This window comes from Microcebus murinus, chromosome 11 (assembly GCF_040939455.1).
Source record: "Microcebus murinus isolate Inina chromosome 11, M.murinus_Inina_mat1.0, whole genome shotgun sequence".
In the NCBI taxonomy this organism is placed as follows: Eukaryota; Metazoa; Chordata; class Mammalia; order Primates; family Cheirogaleidae; genus Microcebus; species Microcebus murinus.
Window position 1 is genome coordinate 10,429,317 of NC_134114.1, and position 17,343 is coordinate 10,446,659.

General features: G+C 37.5%; 1 protein-coding gene across 1 annotated transcript in view; it reads right to left on the minus strand.

Annotated features, from left to right (window-relative positions):
- DNAH5 (dynein axonemal heavy chain 5) overlaps positions 1–17,343 on the minus strand; it is a 259,158-nt gene that overhangs the window by 142,429 nt on the left and 99,386 nt on the right. The window contains exons 18-28 of the mRNA XM_012790275.2: positions 16,879–17,044; positions 15,903–16,136; positions 14,149–14,339; positions 13,973–14,060; positions 11,009–11,142; positions 6,538–6,739; positions 5,744–5,979; positions 3,397–3,615; positions 2,232–2,294; positions 1,683–1,921; positions 729–969 (exon numbers count right to left, since the gene is read on the minus strand). Coding sequence (XP_012645729.2) covers positions 729–969; positions 1,683–1,921; positions 2,232–2,294; positions 3,397–3,615; positions 5,744–5,979; positions 6,538–6,739; positions 11,009–11,142; positions 13,973–14,060; positions 14,149–14,339; positions 15,903–16,136; positions 16,879–17,044 — 2,013 coding nt within the window. The remainder of the gene's footprint in view (positions 1–728; positions 970–1,682; positions 1,922–2,231; positions 2,295–3,396; positions 3,616–5,743; positions 5,980–6,537; positions 6,740–11,008; positions 11,143–13,972; positions 14,061–14,148; positions 14,340–15,902; positions 16,137–16,878; positions 17,045–17,343) is intronic.

A 17,343-nucleotide genomic window follows, 5' to 3' on the forward strand; every position in this document is an offset into this window, starting at 1 on the left:
ATGACAGAAAAGATAATAACCTTACCAGAGTGATCTTTACAAAATGACAACCTAACCATGTCATCCTCTGTTGAAAACACATCTCCCAGATAGCCCCCATTGCTCTACAGACCAAAATTAATAACATCGTCTAGCCCCACTCTACTGCCCTGGGCTCATCTGTCCCATCTCTCTCCCATCTCCATAACCCAGCCACACGGGTCCCTCTTCTGGCTCTTCAAGTGCACTTCAGATGCCCCACATGCAATGCTTCGTCTGCCTGGAATGGTCTTCTTTGCAGGTTCTGAGCCCTTCACCCTACCACACAACCAGATTCCCATCACCCAGCCAGTCCTGAGCATGCACCCCAGGCTTCCCTGCCTTTATCACCCCCGGATAAACCAAACTCCCTTATCACAGGCTCTCATAGAGCAGCATACTTTTCCTTCAATGCTATTTACCATAGCTTGTAACTACATCTTTATTCATATAATTATTTGATCAAACTAATTATTTAATGATCTATGAATGCAGGACTGCTTCATTATGTACCCAGCATGAGAACCTGCCCCACAGTAAGCACTCGATAAACATTTGTTAAAAGAGTTAATGGCTGATTGCCAGGAAAATAGTTTTAATAGTCTGAGCATACTTTCCAGATCCAGCATTCCATAATGCAGAAATGTTATCAGATGAATTCCATGAGACTTTACAACCTTCTACCACAGCATGCTCTCTATCAACTGTACCTCTATTTCCTCTTTGTATTTCAGAAGAGGTGCCTCCATGATATTTCTTAACTTAAAGGTCTCATTCCTCACATCCAGGCTGTGCCCAGTAAGCGCAGTGATCTTTTCCCAGTGCCTCTCCATCATGGCTTTACTGGACATGTATTCCAGCAGCGGGCAACACTCGCTGAAATCATCAATGGTCTTCTTCAGGTCCAGAAAAGCCTGCCAGTCCTTCAAGGCCCGGGGCAGCTTCCGACACCTGTGAAAATGAAACGTCATAGAAACGTAAGTTCAGACAATTCAGTCCAAGGTTGTCTGCTAGTATTTCTTTGAATACCTATCCCATTTTTAAACTCATAATTCATAGCCTATCTCTTAATGTAATATACTGACTTTTATTACATAAAATTGCTCCTCCCCAACAGAATATATTCCAATCCCTCATAACGACTACCTAGTTAGTGGCATTATATTAGAGGGTAGAGGTGCCTTTCAGTTTAATTTAATCCTATAAACATGCATTGAGAACTTACTGTTAATAATTACAAAGCATAGTGCAGTGTATCAGGCTGTCAACCAAAATATACAATAAATGACCCTCCATTTTCTTTGGATTCAATGCTTAAAATGATGTAGAAAAATCACAGGGTTCTTGCTTTTATTCCAGGAAATCATCTAACATAAACGTTAAATGTTTGACAATTGTAAAATAAGTAAAGATCAGGTGCCTCCAAGTTATAGAGGAGCCCCTAAAAAGGTGTATCCAGGTTTAAAGGATGTGCTTGTCTCATCATGTACACACAGGGGTAATTAATAAATAGCATTTGACAAGGGTGATGTCGATGGACAACAACAATACTGCAAAATGTGCTTTTGAAACATCTGGGGTGAAAAGAGAACTTGGCAGCCTACCAAAGAAAAAAGCATTTGACATTCAGTAGCTCTGGGCATGCTAAGCATTTAATTTCTCACCTGTTTTGGAATTCTAAGAGTTCACTGTTTATTTTTTCAACATTCACTTCTGACCAAAGGATATCATAATAACTATTTACAGTTTCTATGACACTGTTGTACAGCGTGTAAATTTTCTGTAGAAGATTTAGTTGCTTCTTTATTTCGAGAAGCTGAGGATACTGTGTAACTGGCAGGCCAAAAAGCTCCTCTCCTCCAGTATAGGTGATGTATTTCCGATAGATATTATCAAATTGATTCTAACAAAAACACAAATGAAAACTCATCAAAATGATTTACATGTGAACAAACATGCAAGTGAAAATGAAAGATTGGCGAACAAGCAGGCCAGAGATGAATGATCTCTGGGTACATGTAAATAGGAGAACCAAATGTATATAATTAATTCATAGAAACCATCTCAAATTGTAACCACAAAAAATCATATTTTTTAAAGTGTAAGTATGTACTATGTTCCACAATAGGCCTCTCTGTCTTAAAAGAAAAAGAAAAATGCATGTGTGTTTAAAATACAACAAGGTTTTGCTGTTTAGAAATGAAAAAGATTACCTGAAACATGATAAGCCTATCACTGGCTTCCTGGGGTTTCAAGCCGCTAGCCATTGGACCATTCTGAACAAAAAGTTAAAATAAACATAAATAGAATAAAGTGTTTGCATGCAAATTTCATGAATTCAAAGTATTTGAATACTAAAGTTAGTTTTCATGCATGTCACATGCATGATAAAAAACTGGGTTTTTTGCTGTTGCTGTTGTTTAAAAAGATCTAAGAAAGTGATCCATTTGGAAATATTTTTTAAGTCTAAAAAAGCCAACTTAATGCCACAACTATCTTAAGTCAAGAAACTTTTTAAATTAAAAATATTTATTATGCATTTCTTAGGTGACACAGGCAAAGAGGGGTCAATAGCTATTCTATAAGAAGCACATGGGATGTCTGGTTTGAGCTAAAGCTAATGCTGTATAACTGAGATTTTACCATTCTGATACCTATTTATAAAGTGGCCCACAATCTTAACATTACAATCAGCTTTTCCCACACTAGGACAACTTTAATATATGGATTTCTGTGCTTCTTCATCTGTGAGTTAGTACAAGAATCCAATCTTCTAACTTGATTAGCTTTGTGGTTTATTGTGGTACTAGTTAATAGGTACAAATTTTACCCTATACTCTATATATTTCTCTTCTGTGGCACATTAGAATAGACTAGAAATGGGTCTCATTACACAATGTATTCACACTAGACAATTCTGCCCTAAAATTTATATGTAAAATTAAAATATGGACTCCATGGACGCGGGGCTCCACCTGTCTAGCCCACCCCTAATCTCGTCAGCACCAAGGACAGCGCCCAGCACATATTCTTTGTAGAACTAAGAAATACTATGAAAAGAACTATTCATTATATAACAACTACATATGAATAGTATTTTTATACACAAATTTATAATCTTATCAGTAACAAATAAAGGGTACAATATGAACAGCACTTCTACATTCATGATTTTCTATTGAAATTATTCTGGATGAACTCTAAGGGGAAGTGATTGCAACAGGGAAATATTTTTGCTCTCATGAAAATAAAATTCCCATTCTTTGGGAAGTCCTAGGAAATTTCATGAAATTTGACACATAATTTTTAAACAACTATATTTTGCACGCTTTATTTATTCCTCCCCAAAAATGCACATAGAGAAAACCAGAGACATACCAAATCATAGTCCAAATAAAATTGGTGACAGTCTTGGAGGAAGACCTCCACGGCACTAATAAGCTCTTTCCTGAAACTGGGCTGCAGTGTGACTAATTCATTCTGAACTTCCCCGGCACGTGCCAGCAGCTTCTCCCATGCATAGTGCAGTGTATCAACTTTGTCCATCTCTTCCTTTGCTATCAGAAGTCCATATTTGTTAAGAAGAGCATAAGATTCCTGCACCAAAGAAGAAAAACATAACTTAATGCCAGTCAGATGCATAAATTTACACAGTCATTTATTAAAACATTAGAATGGAAAAATCAGCACGATACTGAAACCACCTTGAAGTTCTAGTCATTCCACTTGCAATCTGCAAGAGCTTAAATGAGCAACTGAGACATCCAGCTTCACTTTCCTCATCTGTAAATGGGAAAATTCTCCAGCTGCTTCAAAGGATTTTTCTGAGTGTGAAAAAATACCATCTTAAATGCATTGTGAAAGCTGTAAAATGCTATACAAATAAAAGATATTTTTACTTAGGCCCCCAAATTATATTTAAAGACTACAAAATTATAGGAAGTAAATGAAAAACATAAAACAACTTCTAATATGAAAATTTAAAAATCAGGATTTTAACTCTGTTCCATTTTATTTTGTTGATAAAAGGTTCTAATGGTAAGACACAAGGGAAAACTCTTGAATCAGAGCCTCAGCCAAGTCATTCCCCTCAGCATGCAAACTCCAGGACTACTCTCTTGGCTAAAAGATTTAAATGAGGCTAAGGAAGCATTTTCCCTAAATATCCCTAGTCTACTCTCCCACCGTTATTCCTCCCCATAGATGTGAAATGAGTGCCTGATTGTTGATTTGGGGGGAAAAAAATATTAATCTGAGCAAGCATAACCCAGTGCTTTTCTCCCTTTTCCCTCTTCCTCCTTGGAGGCATGCCTGTAGGCTACACCTCTGTGCCATAAACTGGATGAGGGTAATAGAGAAACCTGTGGCTTTCCAGTGCTGCCTCTAATGCACGGGGAAGTATAATAAATCTGGGATTTACTATTCACAAACCCATAATCTGTGGGGGTAGGGGGAAGGAGACAGAAGAGGATGACTGAGTAGTATGCTAAATCATATCTTCCAAGTAAGTTCCATCAGTAATAAAGGTTATATTTTGACCTTGACTACCTGACTCTACTTCTGTCTTGACTCTCAACTGGGATCAACAGGATCATCAGCTACTGTACCTCCTCTTCTAACACCATGTTCTCCCCAATCCTGTGCAAAGAAGGAGCTCTTTGCCTTGAGATTTCAACCCAAGAAGAGCATGGTGGGCCCTGTGAGCCCCCAGCACGACACGGCAGAAGTGCAAACGTGTAGCAATCTGTATCATTTTCATGCTAATGTGAAATATTTCAAAATTCAAAGAGGGACACAGAAAATGTGAGATTAGAGTCTGATCTTGACCGTCAGAGTACAAGTCCAGGCATTCAAAGTATGATGTGATGTAAAGATAGTGTTCTTACACCTATAATTTTTTTTAATTTGCTACAATTATACTAGTCTCATTTAAAAGAATAAATATACTAACTCACTTCTGATAAGACATTTTCATTGGGAAAAAAAAATAATATGGTATTGTATTTTTTTAACAGTGGTGTGCAACACTGATCATATTGCATAACTTCTTTGTCCCCTAGTGGAAAATGGGGGCAGCAGTGAGGCTGAGATGAGTTAGGCACGTATGGACATTGTTAGTGCCCATCCAGGTCCTGTTTACCAGCTGGTATTTCCATCTCCAACTATTGGGAGTGTTGGCTAGAAGGACTACTGCTGTCTCCTCCCCTGGAAAATTATCCTCAGCCAAATGTGAGCCTCCTTATGGGGAGATTACAGTCAATGACCCACCGACTTGGGGTACAAAGGACAGTCCCCTTGCATCAAGGTGGGTCCAGCTGTGTGGAACAATTCATGCTGTAGAGCTCCTCATGGGGGCAGAGTGACATCAGTCTGCAGCTAAAACCACATTCTTGCCTAGCTTTTCTCCACATCTTTTCCTGTTGCCCTTACTCCCCTTCTCTGCTGAGAAGAGAAGGGGAGTCAACTTTATTTACTTGTCAATAAATCACTTGCACAGAAATCTTCATCCCAATTCTGCTCTTTAGGGCCTTAGATGGCATGCAAAGGGGAGAACTGATCTATGTAGAAATTAGGGGTTAGGTGTCAACATTACTGAAATCACTGTTTTTAGGTTTCACACCCATTTGGTGGTTACTAACCTCCAGTCCAGACCTGGTCCATATTTCAGCCAACAGCATCCAACATGTGGGAATATTTCTATAAGGAACAAATGATTATCACTTACCTCAATAGGCCCTACTTGAAAGTCAATGGAGATTTGCTGTTCCCTGATGTCTTTCAGTGCTGCCATGGCGATCCGAATATCATCTAGGTCTTTAATTTGACGGTTCAGTTTTTTATTGAATTCTTCAATGAGTGTAAAAATGTTTTCCATCTCACTCCTGTATTTTTTGTTACAGTGCTGTCCAATAGCAACCATCCAGGCCCTTGTCTCCGTGGTCAGGGCGAACTTCAAGTCGGCTGTAAAACCCAAATGACTTCGATTCAGTTTTAAAAACTTGAACCAGTATGAAAAGTCACAGTGCACTGTTCACTAAGAGTAAATACTTTGCAGCTTATAGCCCTCCAATCCATGAAAAAAATCAAACTGGAAAAAAACACCCTTTTCCTAATCATTACATATGCATCCATTTTATAAAGTTTGTTTTTACAATAATTCAAAACACATTTCAAAATGCTAAAAAGAGAAGCACATATCAAAACCCTCTGAGATAAGTCTCAAATGTTTATTGTTATTTATTAAAGAAAGGGTAAATTTGAATTCCAAATACAACAAGTTCATCCCTTTCTCTGACTTAGCCTTTATTTTCAAGGTTTAGCAACAAAGTGTTCAAAATAGTCCAGAATAAATAATTATACCTAAGGGAATTAAAAACAAATCTACAAATTGGTGTTAAAGCTTGAGGCCCATAAAAGGAGAGTCAATCTTTAAGGTGGGTAGAGCTCTCTGGAATACTAATCTAGGTAAAGAGAAAATGACACTGTTGAATTTATACGACTGGAAGAAAATGAACCAACCTGTGTACAGCGCAATGGAGCCCACGCAGATATATTCAGGCTCAGCATTAATTTCCTGCTCTATGTTTTGGAAATAGAGGATCTTGGATTCAAATTCAGAAAGCAAGGGGTTTTGCATAATATATGTCTTAATGGTTTCTTCTTTCTCCTTTTGCCAAACATGATTGTAGCGTTTGAAGCAATCCATGGATGTCATAACTTCCTAGAATACAAATAACAATGGATTTGTCTCAAGAAGGAAGAATCTGGAATGGCATCATGATATAAGTGAATAGGTGCCAATTGCTGGCAATTCCCATGGATTTATTAAAAAGTTTAATTAGCAAACTGGGTGATTAGTTGGAAATGCCACAGAACCGGGACTGTATACAATGGGTGTGAACGCTAACCCAGTTAACAGTTTCACTATTACCATCCCTAGCCAAAAGGGAGAGGAGTGGTTTGTAGAAACTAGAAGAGAGTTCCCCCAAAGGCCCTTGGTGACAGGGCCCTCTTCACTGGAGCTGAACCTTAGGTCAAAAACTATAGCTCAAGGTCACGCCGCAGGGATGGTGCTATGGGGAAAAATACTCTGAGGTCATTCTCTTCTTCCTCCTCCCCTTCAGAGCTCCATGATTCCTCATTGGTTGAACCCACTAGAAGCCTCAACAGGAACCTACTGATGTGTTTAGGGTCAGATAGTCTGGTGGAGAAGAGTGGAGATTAGATCCTGGGGTGGGCTTGGGGCGGCGGCAAACAGAACATAGCCAGCATCAAACCCCACTGGGAGATTGCCTGGAATTGCATAAAATGTATAAATTCATGTACTGGGAATTGACATCTATACAATACTACATCTTCCCATCCAGGAACATAGTACATGTTTCCATGTCTTCCAATCTTTTTCAAAAATTCCTTGTTAAGTTTTAGAGTAATCTTCATAAAGACCTCACACACTTATTATGTATGTCTCCAAGTATTTTTCAATAATGTCATCATTGTAAACAAGATCTTCTTCCACTACTTTTATAACTGGCTATGAATGGCATGCAGGTTTGCCACCAAGCATGCTTCTGTGAGATGAAATGGCTCATTTGCAATTGGTAAATAGGAGACAGTGTCAATATCATCAGGAGGTCATGTTATCAAATGCTATTTTTTCCAGCAAAACAAATGCTACTGTTTTGTGCGAGCTAAAGCAGCAAGCCACAGAGGAGCACGTTCCTGTGTGCCATGTCCCCTCCAACACTTCTTCCTTTTGAACTGATTCTGCCATCACTTGTCTTAACAATGTTCTTTGCACACTGCTCTCATTCATAAGTAGGTGCACAAAAACATGGATATAAAGAGTGGAATGATAGATAATGCAGACAAAAAGGGGAGGTAGGATGGGAGAGGGGAGGATGATTAGAAATTGGCCAATGGGTACAACGTATATTATTCCTGACTTGACCACTACACAATCCATACATGTAACAAAGTTGCACGTGAACTCCACAAATTTGCACAAATAAAAAAATTTATAAAAATCAAAGCAGAAAGAACAAAACAAAAAAAGAATGTTCTTTGCACAATTCGGCCTGATCTTCATAGATATTAACCTTGTTTCCATACGTCAGCAGCCCCAACTCTTCCTTATACCACCTTTCACCAACCTTCTTTCACCTTTTTATAGTAAAGTTCTGTAATTACTATGGTGCTATTAAATGTGTGAATATTTTACTATGATTGCTACTTTACTGTGATTGCTATTGTTTTTGTTAGTGTTCTGATTGTAAAACAGCCTAAGTTGGGGCTTTATTGTGTGTCTTCCCCAATACTGTTTTTTTCATAATTCCTATTATTTAATATTAAATGTGCAACTTCACAAAACAGGAGGATTTTCAGGAACATGTTTATTGCATTCTATCAGAAATGCTTATAATTATCTTTCAACTGACTGCTAACTTCACTGCTTTGGGGCCATAATATTTTTTCAGATTATCCTTTTGGATTTACTTGGTAGTAAATCACAACCATAATAAACAATTAAAATTTTCTCTTCATTTCTCATTCCCTTGGAAATCAAATTTTTCCATTGGTTTACATTATAATATCACAGTTACATCTGCATGAAAAAAATAGCTGATGCAGAATAGCAAATGCAATTATCTGAAATAATTGAGCATTACCAACAGCATTCTAAATGGTCTGATTATTTTAAGTAAATTGCACCAAGCTGCACCAAACCAGGAAGTAGTTCCACTCCAGCTCCCACATACAGCTAAAATATCCCTCAGCTCAGAACCTCAAGTTTAGTGAGTATTAAGACTTCCCATCCATTAAAATGTGGAAAGCTAAGCCCACCACTGCCTGACCCAACCACAACTGATCCCCTCACATGGGCTGAACTGTCCACATGCACACCAAGAATGCAAAGACATGCACACATATTCACAAATGTATGGTGGTTTAGAGAATGAATTACAGATTATTGAAGACTCCTGGAAATGGGTAGAAATTCCAGAATCCTGAGCTCTTTCAACATCCAGGAGCTTACAATGTAATAATAATAATTATATGCCCTAACTAAGTTTTAGACTCCTATTTTATCTGAAAGCATCATCTTTATTAAAGTGGAACTTTTTAGAGTAGAGGTAACCTAGATCTTAATGGGAAAATCAGATAAACTACATATGCAAAGCTATTCTGCTTAATTTACCAAGGATATTTTAATCATTTAGGTTATTATCAAGGTCATTTTGATTGTTTGGTCCAGTTCAAGCCAGGTAGTGTTACAAGTTGATGGCCAACCTATGATGTGCTAAATGTAGGTTGGATTTATATGCTGATCCAATCAGCTATGACAATAAGAAAGGGGCAGGGATCATTGGATTTTCTGTGGTTGAGGCAGAATCATTCAGAAGGGTCTATGGCTGTGGAGGGGTGGCTGTGTCTAGTAGCAAGACTAGGTGTACCTATATTCTCCCAGAAACAATTTGGCCATCTTATAAATCTAGAATAAGTTCTTCAAGTCATTCTAAATATCAAACCTCGCTACTGTTTTTTAAATAAGCTTAGCTAATGTTCATTTCCTTACTGTTAAAATTTTTTATTTGTTTATATTCATGGGGCACAAGTGCAATTTTGCTATATTGACATAGTGCATTGCAGTGAAGTTTAAACCTTTAAGTACATCCACTGTATAACACATATGTTACCCACCGACCTTTCTCCTATTTTAAAAAAGACTAGGATCTGTGCATTTCCTTCATTAATAATAAAAGCAAATGCAATAAAAATGACACAGACAAAAGTTTTGTTGTCAGCACTGTATGTTAATTTCAACCACTATGTCTTACCCTTAGATTTTCATCATAGTTGCTGATTACATTTGGAGAAAGTAATGGACTCTGTTGCTTACTTATTTTATTGTATTTTCTATGATTACTGAGACATTTGAAAATATTTCTAAATGTTTACTGTTGTCATAAAATACTCTACTTAACCTTCATCATTTAGTATAAAGCCTAATAAACTAAGCACTAGATAAATACTTGTTGAATTATATAAATACTGTCCCCTAGGGAAAAATTAAATAAAGACCTTCACTACATTAAGAAAGGAAAATTAAAAGTGTATAACTGCAAGGACTTCTAGGTCCCTTGGGAACACATTAAAACTAAACTTACTCTTTCCTCACATTGTTACGGCAATGGTAGTTTTTCAACGTGCTTTCAAACAAATATAACTTACTCTATCAAAACTCAGTAATAGGAAAGATGTATTTACTTAGCAACAACTATTCCCTCAACACTGAGAAATATTCCTAAAAAGTCAGTAGGTCTTAGCAGCAATATTCATCAGAAGATTTTTTTAAATAAAAGATGATTTCAGGAGTTTGAGTCTTTTTGACTATAAGAATAGATTTGCCTAAATAATAAAGGAAAAGTTGAGAGAAGATCAAGTTGGAAAAAAAAACCCAGAAATTATATCCATATCTAGGGTAAGTTTGCATTGATAGCATTAATATTTTCATTATTCTCAATTTTATCAACTTTCCATGTGACAATATACATAAATTCTCATTTGACATTTTAAAAGATTTACCTGACTATATAAATACTAAAAACTGACTGCAAATCTTATTCTATTTCAAATATACTACTATCACTGACTCTTCAAAGGTGAATTGTAATACCAGCCTGACTTGTGGTTTGGAATAAGATTTTTTTTAAAAAAACTGAGATTCATTTGTATTAAAAGGAGAGGTTAAAGGCATTAAACAGAACACATATCAGAATAGGAATAGCCTTCTTTCACCTTGCAATCTAAAATGAAAAAATCTTGAGTTAAACAAACATTTGCTTAGTGCATACAAAATGCCATTAGCTGCTCACTGAAGGCACAGTGGCTAAGACCCAGTCTCCTTGTAGGACAAGCTTGTGGTCTCACCTTCACACAGGCGCATGTTGCAAAGCATAGACCCCTGGCTCAGAGCCTCTTGACTTACCTTTTTAGTGGAGTTGATAATTGTACTAAGCACAGAGACTAATTTTACAATCTCCTTGTTTTCAGAAACATGCTTATAATAGTTCTTGGTTTGCACAGGAATTGGTAAGTTTACAGATGCTATCTCCATGGTATCTAAAAGAAAAAAAGAGGGAGAATGGTTTACATTGACAGCACAGGGAATGTACTTTAAAAAGATGAGATTTCTGTAATAATAAAGTAAGAAACTCTGAAAATCTCCTTTAGAAAAGCAATGAAAATAATGGCAGGAATTGTCACTATCGATTTTTCAGTACTCTGGAAATTAGTCAACTAACGCTTGCAATGATCCAAAAAGTGTTTATGCAAGAAAAAAGGCTGAATATCAGTAACAACAGCAAGTTTTATGGTGTTTTAGCTTTATTCCCATGGCTCCTCTCTGACCATGTGGTAGTCTTGAAAGCAGGAGCTTTGCAGACACTGTGGCTGTGGAAACCAGGAGCCCAAGAGCCTGGCAGTCTCCAGAAAGATCAGACTCAATTTGGAGCTCCTTAGGGAGGTCCATAGAATTGCCACCATTTCACCTGTCTGGAAGCTCTCTGGAAAAGCCCCATTTGGAGTTTCTCTTTATTTGACCTGACTCAGAACTTACTGAATGAAAAGCCCTATCCCCAAGGCATTTGCCAAAAGATTATCAGCTGCTATTGCTTAACTTCACAGCTGCCTGAGGCAGTGATATTAGTTGGGACAAGTAAGAGATTGGCCAAAAAAGTTAAAGATCTAGGGAATGAGAAGAGTGACATCATCAACATGGTGGGATAAGAAGCTCCTGACTCTCCCTCCACCCACAGATGCACCAAATAGACATCTATGCACAGATCAGTTCCCTCTGACAGAAAGTCAGAGACCAGTTGAGAGAGTCCCACTTATGTTGCAACCAAAAAACATCCACATCAAATAGGTAGAAAAAAGTGGAGACACGCAGGCACAGATCCAGCCCTGGACACTGGATCATAAAATTGGGAAAGGAATCCCCAACACCCAGGTTGTCCCTGTGGAGAGGAGAGTTTGGATCTCACATGCAATACTAGGTCTCTCTAGACCATAGAGAAAAGTGGCAGCTTAATATGGGTACATGAGCATCTCCAGGGGCTTTATCCCCCACTAGCAGTGCAGAGAAGGGGCTTTAAAAGCACATCCCTCTGCTTCTCCTTAGAAGGGGTTTATGCTGTGCATTGAATGCCCCAACTTTTATGGCTACCTTCCAACAGACTCCATCCTAAATCTTTTAGCTAGGTAAACAGAACGGACCAGGCATATGTGAGTCTCCCTAGATGACAAAACAAAGAGGTGGTTTTAAACAAACATGCAAATACTTCCAAGTGCTATACCCCCTTGGAGCACTGTAGAATAGGGTCAGGAATGTGCAACTCTCACTTCTTTCCAGAAGTGGTTTACAGCATACACTTCCGGTGGCTACTTGATGGCCTGGCTTCTAACAAACCTGCATTGGGGAGCTAACAGGGCAAACGAACAAGAGCCCTCCAGCAGCTGGAACCAGAGCTCAGCACTTCATGAGCCGTCCCTCTGGCTCACATCACGATAAATCCAGGTCAGGCATGGTGGTTCATGCTTGCAATCCTAGCACTTTGGGAGGCCGAGGCAGGAGGATCATTTGAGGCAAGGGGTTTGAAACCAGCCTAGACAATATAGTAAGAACTCCACACACACACACACCATCTCTATAAAAAAAAAAATTTTTTAACTAGCCCAACTACTTTGGAGGCTGAGGTGGGAGGATTGCTTGACCCTAGGAGTTGAAGGTTACAACAAGCTGTGATAGCAACACTGTACTTCAACCTGGGCAAAAGAGCAAGACCCAGTCTCTAAATAAATAAATAATTTTTTAATTAAAAAAATAATCTCTAACACTTGAGATATAGTATGTGACTGTGGTAATGTTGACTTTCTCTTACACTGTGGAATTAAACACTTCTTTTTTTTTTTTCAGACTATTGGGAAGGTACAAATGATTTGGTTACATAAATTGCTTTTGTGCCATGCCTATCCCCCAGATAGTATGCATTGTACCCATTAGGTGTGATTTTTACCCATCCTCTCCTCCCTGCTCCCACCTGCTTGATTTCAGATGAATGTTATTTCCATATGTACACATAGGTGTTGATTGATTAGTTCCAATTTAATGGTGAGTACATGTGGTGTTTGTTTTTCCATTCTTATGACACTTCACATAGAAGGATGGTCTCCAGCTCCAACCAAGATAATACAAGAGGTGCTAGATCATCATTGTTTTCTGTGGCTGAGTAGAACTCCATGGTGTATAGATAACACATTTTATGAATTCACTCATGTATTGATGGGCACTTGGGTTGTTTCCATATCTTTGCAACTGTGAATTGTGCTGCTATAAATATTCAAGTGCAGATGTCTTTTTTATAGAATGTCTTCTTTTTCCTTTGGGTAAATACCCAGTAGTGGTATTGCTGGATCAAATGGTAGTTCTATTTTTAAGTCTTTGAGGAATCTCCACACTGTTTTCCACAGAGATTGTCCTAATTTGCAGTCCCACCAACAGCGTATAAGCATTACCTTCTCCCTGCATCCATACTAGCATCTATTGTTTTTGGACTTTTTAACATTTGAGTGCAGGTGTCTTTTTTATAGAATGTCTTTTTTTCCTTTGGGCAAATACCCAGTAGTTACCTCCAGTTCTCATCATCACATTGCAGCAGAAATCAATGACACACCAAAAACTACGACCGGCCCACTAGAAGTAGACTATTTATAAGGGTGATATTCAAATATGTGGATCTTAATATTTTGTAAACTTAAAATTGGCTCATCAATCAATATGCTGATCTAAAATGATTTGAGAATTGCATGAAGGGAGGGATGCACTGAAGCTCAACAAATGTTAATTTGCAAAATGACTATATTTTAAAAAGAAAACTGGAAGAACATTTACCTTGAAGTTCATTTTCTCCCATCTCAATATCAGAATCACTGTCTTCATTATTCTGCAAAGCAGCCATTTTTCTTTCATGTGTCTTTTTCTACAATGTAAAAGAAGATTTTTCAGCTCAGTCCCATCAGTAAGAGAAGCAGCTCCTAGATGGAACAATTCCTTCATCCCACACCCACCTTGGACAGGCGTTCACTGCTCCACTGTCTGACCCCCTTGGGGACACTGATGATGCACTCCATGGCTTTGTTCAGGGTCTGCTGGACGTCTTCCAGGGCAGGGGCCATGGCGATGTTGGGAATGGCCAGAGTGACGTTTGCCCGGAAAATGGGCAGACTGTTCTGCCTCATCTTAGAGCCACTGTTACTGTCTGAGTTAAGCCAAAATAGACAAGAATTAATATTTTAATTTAAAATGGGATTTACTTCATTTTTAACCAGAAAAATTAATCAATACATAATAGTTATAATTTCACACAAATACTTGTCAAATGAATGAATGAAAACTAATGGAGGATCCTAGTTTTGCTCAATACAACAGAGCAGTTCAGTGGAACCCATGCTATTTTTTGCTAATTGTGACTTATGAGTACACCCTCCATAAAGGAAACCCACTGTGTGAGATCAGGCTTAATTATAAACTCTTACATAAAATATTAAATATGATTCTGTCCTAATAACAGGATGCCAAGAAATTGGTTAAATGTTTAATAAGTAAGCAAGGAAGGAAGGACAAGAATAATTATAAGAACAAGCTAAAGTTAGAACAAATAACCAATTTAGAATTTCAAGTAAAACATATGCCTTTCCTACCACAGTGTGTATAATCCAAACTCACAAGCAGTTACAAAACGGAGAATAAAATGTGTAAATGGTACTCATATCGAAGGGGCTTTTAATGTTGGATATAGGTACAAGTAGATAGATATAAATATGTATGTATATGTGTATATATGTATATGTTTATCATACATAATTTTATGTAGTTGGAAATACCTGTAATACAAAAGTTGGAAAATAACTATGATTTAATATGGAGCACATCAACCAACATTTGATAAAGTGTAATAATAACCTAACCCTGTGCAAAGAAAAGAATTATCCTCCATTCTGAAGTGAAATGGAACATAATAAACCATGCCACCAGACAAAACAATTTTTCAAACTGTCCACTTTTATTTATCCACTTTTAATTAAATATTAAAGATATTTTGCTTAACTGCCAATATTAAAAACAAATAAAAAACCGATTATCCTGTTATTTTTGCTTTAATAAATTAGTACTTTTTTACTGTTTTTAATTTAAAATTTAATTTCCCAATATCCAAATTTGATGGATTTTTGTGGCCCAGATAGGAAATGCAACACCTATTTCCGAACTATGCTGTGAAAGAGAAGATGACATTTAGAATTAGGAAATCAGCTGGAAGGTACTAAATTCACATGAAAAATAGTAAAAATAAAAATCTACTTTGAACAGTGTGAAATAGTAAGATCTTTTCCACTTTAAAAGTCTGGTTAAGACCCTAATAATTTAACAATGAAATAATAATTTCCATATATCTTCTTTTAAAACCATGTTTTTTTCTTTCCCTAATTAAAATAATTCATTTGTTTTCATCTTATTACAAAATGATTAAAAGTTGTATCAATTTTCATGTTATTAGCAAAAGCTAAGCAACCTTAAGTAAATTACTTAACCTCTCTGTGCTGCGTTCCAGTCTTCTGTTTTAACATGACAGTAATGATCTTAACCCATGTCATACAATTGTTTTGATGATCAAAGTTCATAATTTGTAAAAGTACAAGGAGGCACTCAATAAATGGAGGATTTTTGTAATTATTTGCATTTAACAGGAATGTGCACACACTTGCATACACACACCAGCAACTATGCCTGATAGGACAGTAGGCAAACCATGTGGGATTATTACCCAGGAAGTTAACCATGTGGCAGGAATGAATCCGTTTGCGAATGGCCTCTAGTGTATTCCTTGTAACTTTCAGAAGAGCATCTGCATTTTGATGGTTGAAGTGAGAAAGCAACTCGCAGGCTTCTTGCTCTAACATCTCAGACTCTTTCTTTTTTCTCATGGTTGTCCAAAGCCAGGGCCCAGCCCTGGCATTAAGGGATGATGTCAAGGTGTCAGAATTTCCTTCTCTTTTTGCTGTTACAAGATGAAAGAGATAGATATAGATTAGATGCATGAACAGAGAAAGAGAAAAAGAGAGAGATGACAGAACAATAGAACCATCTATTGCAATTAAAGAAAACAAAATTAAGACAAATTACATGTAAGTTTAATATCACTTAAACATTACACTTCTTAGAAAATGAGGCAACCAAAGAGTAGGAGGAGGTAATCGAAACACCAGATGGAGTGATGGAGGCCTCGCCTCCCAGTGTGAGAAAACAGCCAACAAGAGAGGCAGGAGCTATGGCTGAGAAAGGTACAGTGCCCCCAGGGTCCTGGGTCTTGGCATTCTCCCCCAGCAGCACCCCTAAGACCATGGGGGAATAACTTCCCTTCTCCATCTATTAGTGTCCTCTTCTGTCCCACAAAATATTTGCTCTAATATAGATGTTCTCCAAGGGGAATTCCAATCCATAATCCATCCCACTCTATTGATAAGGTGAAATAAAACACCAACTCATACAAAAATGCAAAGAGAGCTAACAAGGTCCAATGCAAAGTGCATGTTTTTAGAGTTTAACCAAAAGTAATGGAATTAACAACAGAGAGTCATTACAATATGCTCAGAGTCATAATTTCAGATTTATAAATATCATTATAATATTGGAAGGGTGTTTATAGAAGTATGAAACTAATTGCTATATAGAAAACTAAATTTTAGTTCTTAGTAAAAGTCCTAGGAAAAACAAGACCATTTCATTACCCCATCTCTTACCTGAACTTTTGTTTTTTGAATCAACACTATTTTCATTGGATACTTTTTCACTTTCTTCTTTAGATGGAACCTCCACATCCAGCAACATATTTATCAGCTCATTGACTGCTTCCTCCACTAATGAGCTTTTAAAATGTAGTATCTGAGCGCCATTTACACAAAGGTCCTAAACAAAGCAAAACAAAAAAGAGATTAGCAGAGTGTCACATTTGTTTACGGAGCTCTTGAGAGCACATCAGCAATGATAGCAACGCTGTACTTCAGCCTCCAGGTGAGATTTTAGCCCCAGTGATGACTGGCTACACCTTCCACACCAGCCCAGGTCAGCTGTCCTGTAAAGGATGTACTAAGAACAAGGAAACCAAGTGGAGCATTGTAGATGGACCAAAATCACATAGACTTCTCCAGCAGTGAAGGGAATAACTCCAAACACCATCAGCAGCCTCTTTTCCCAGGAAGTTTCCT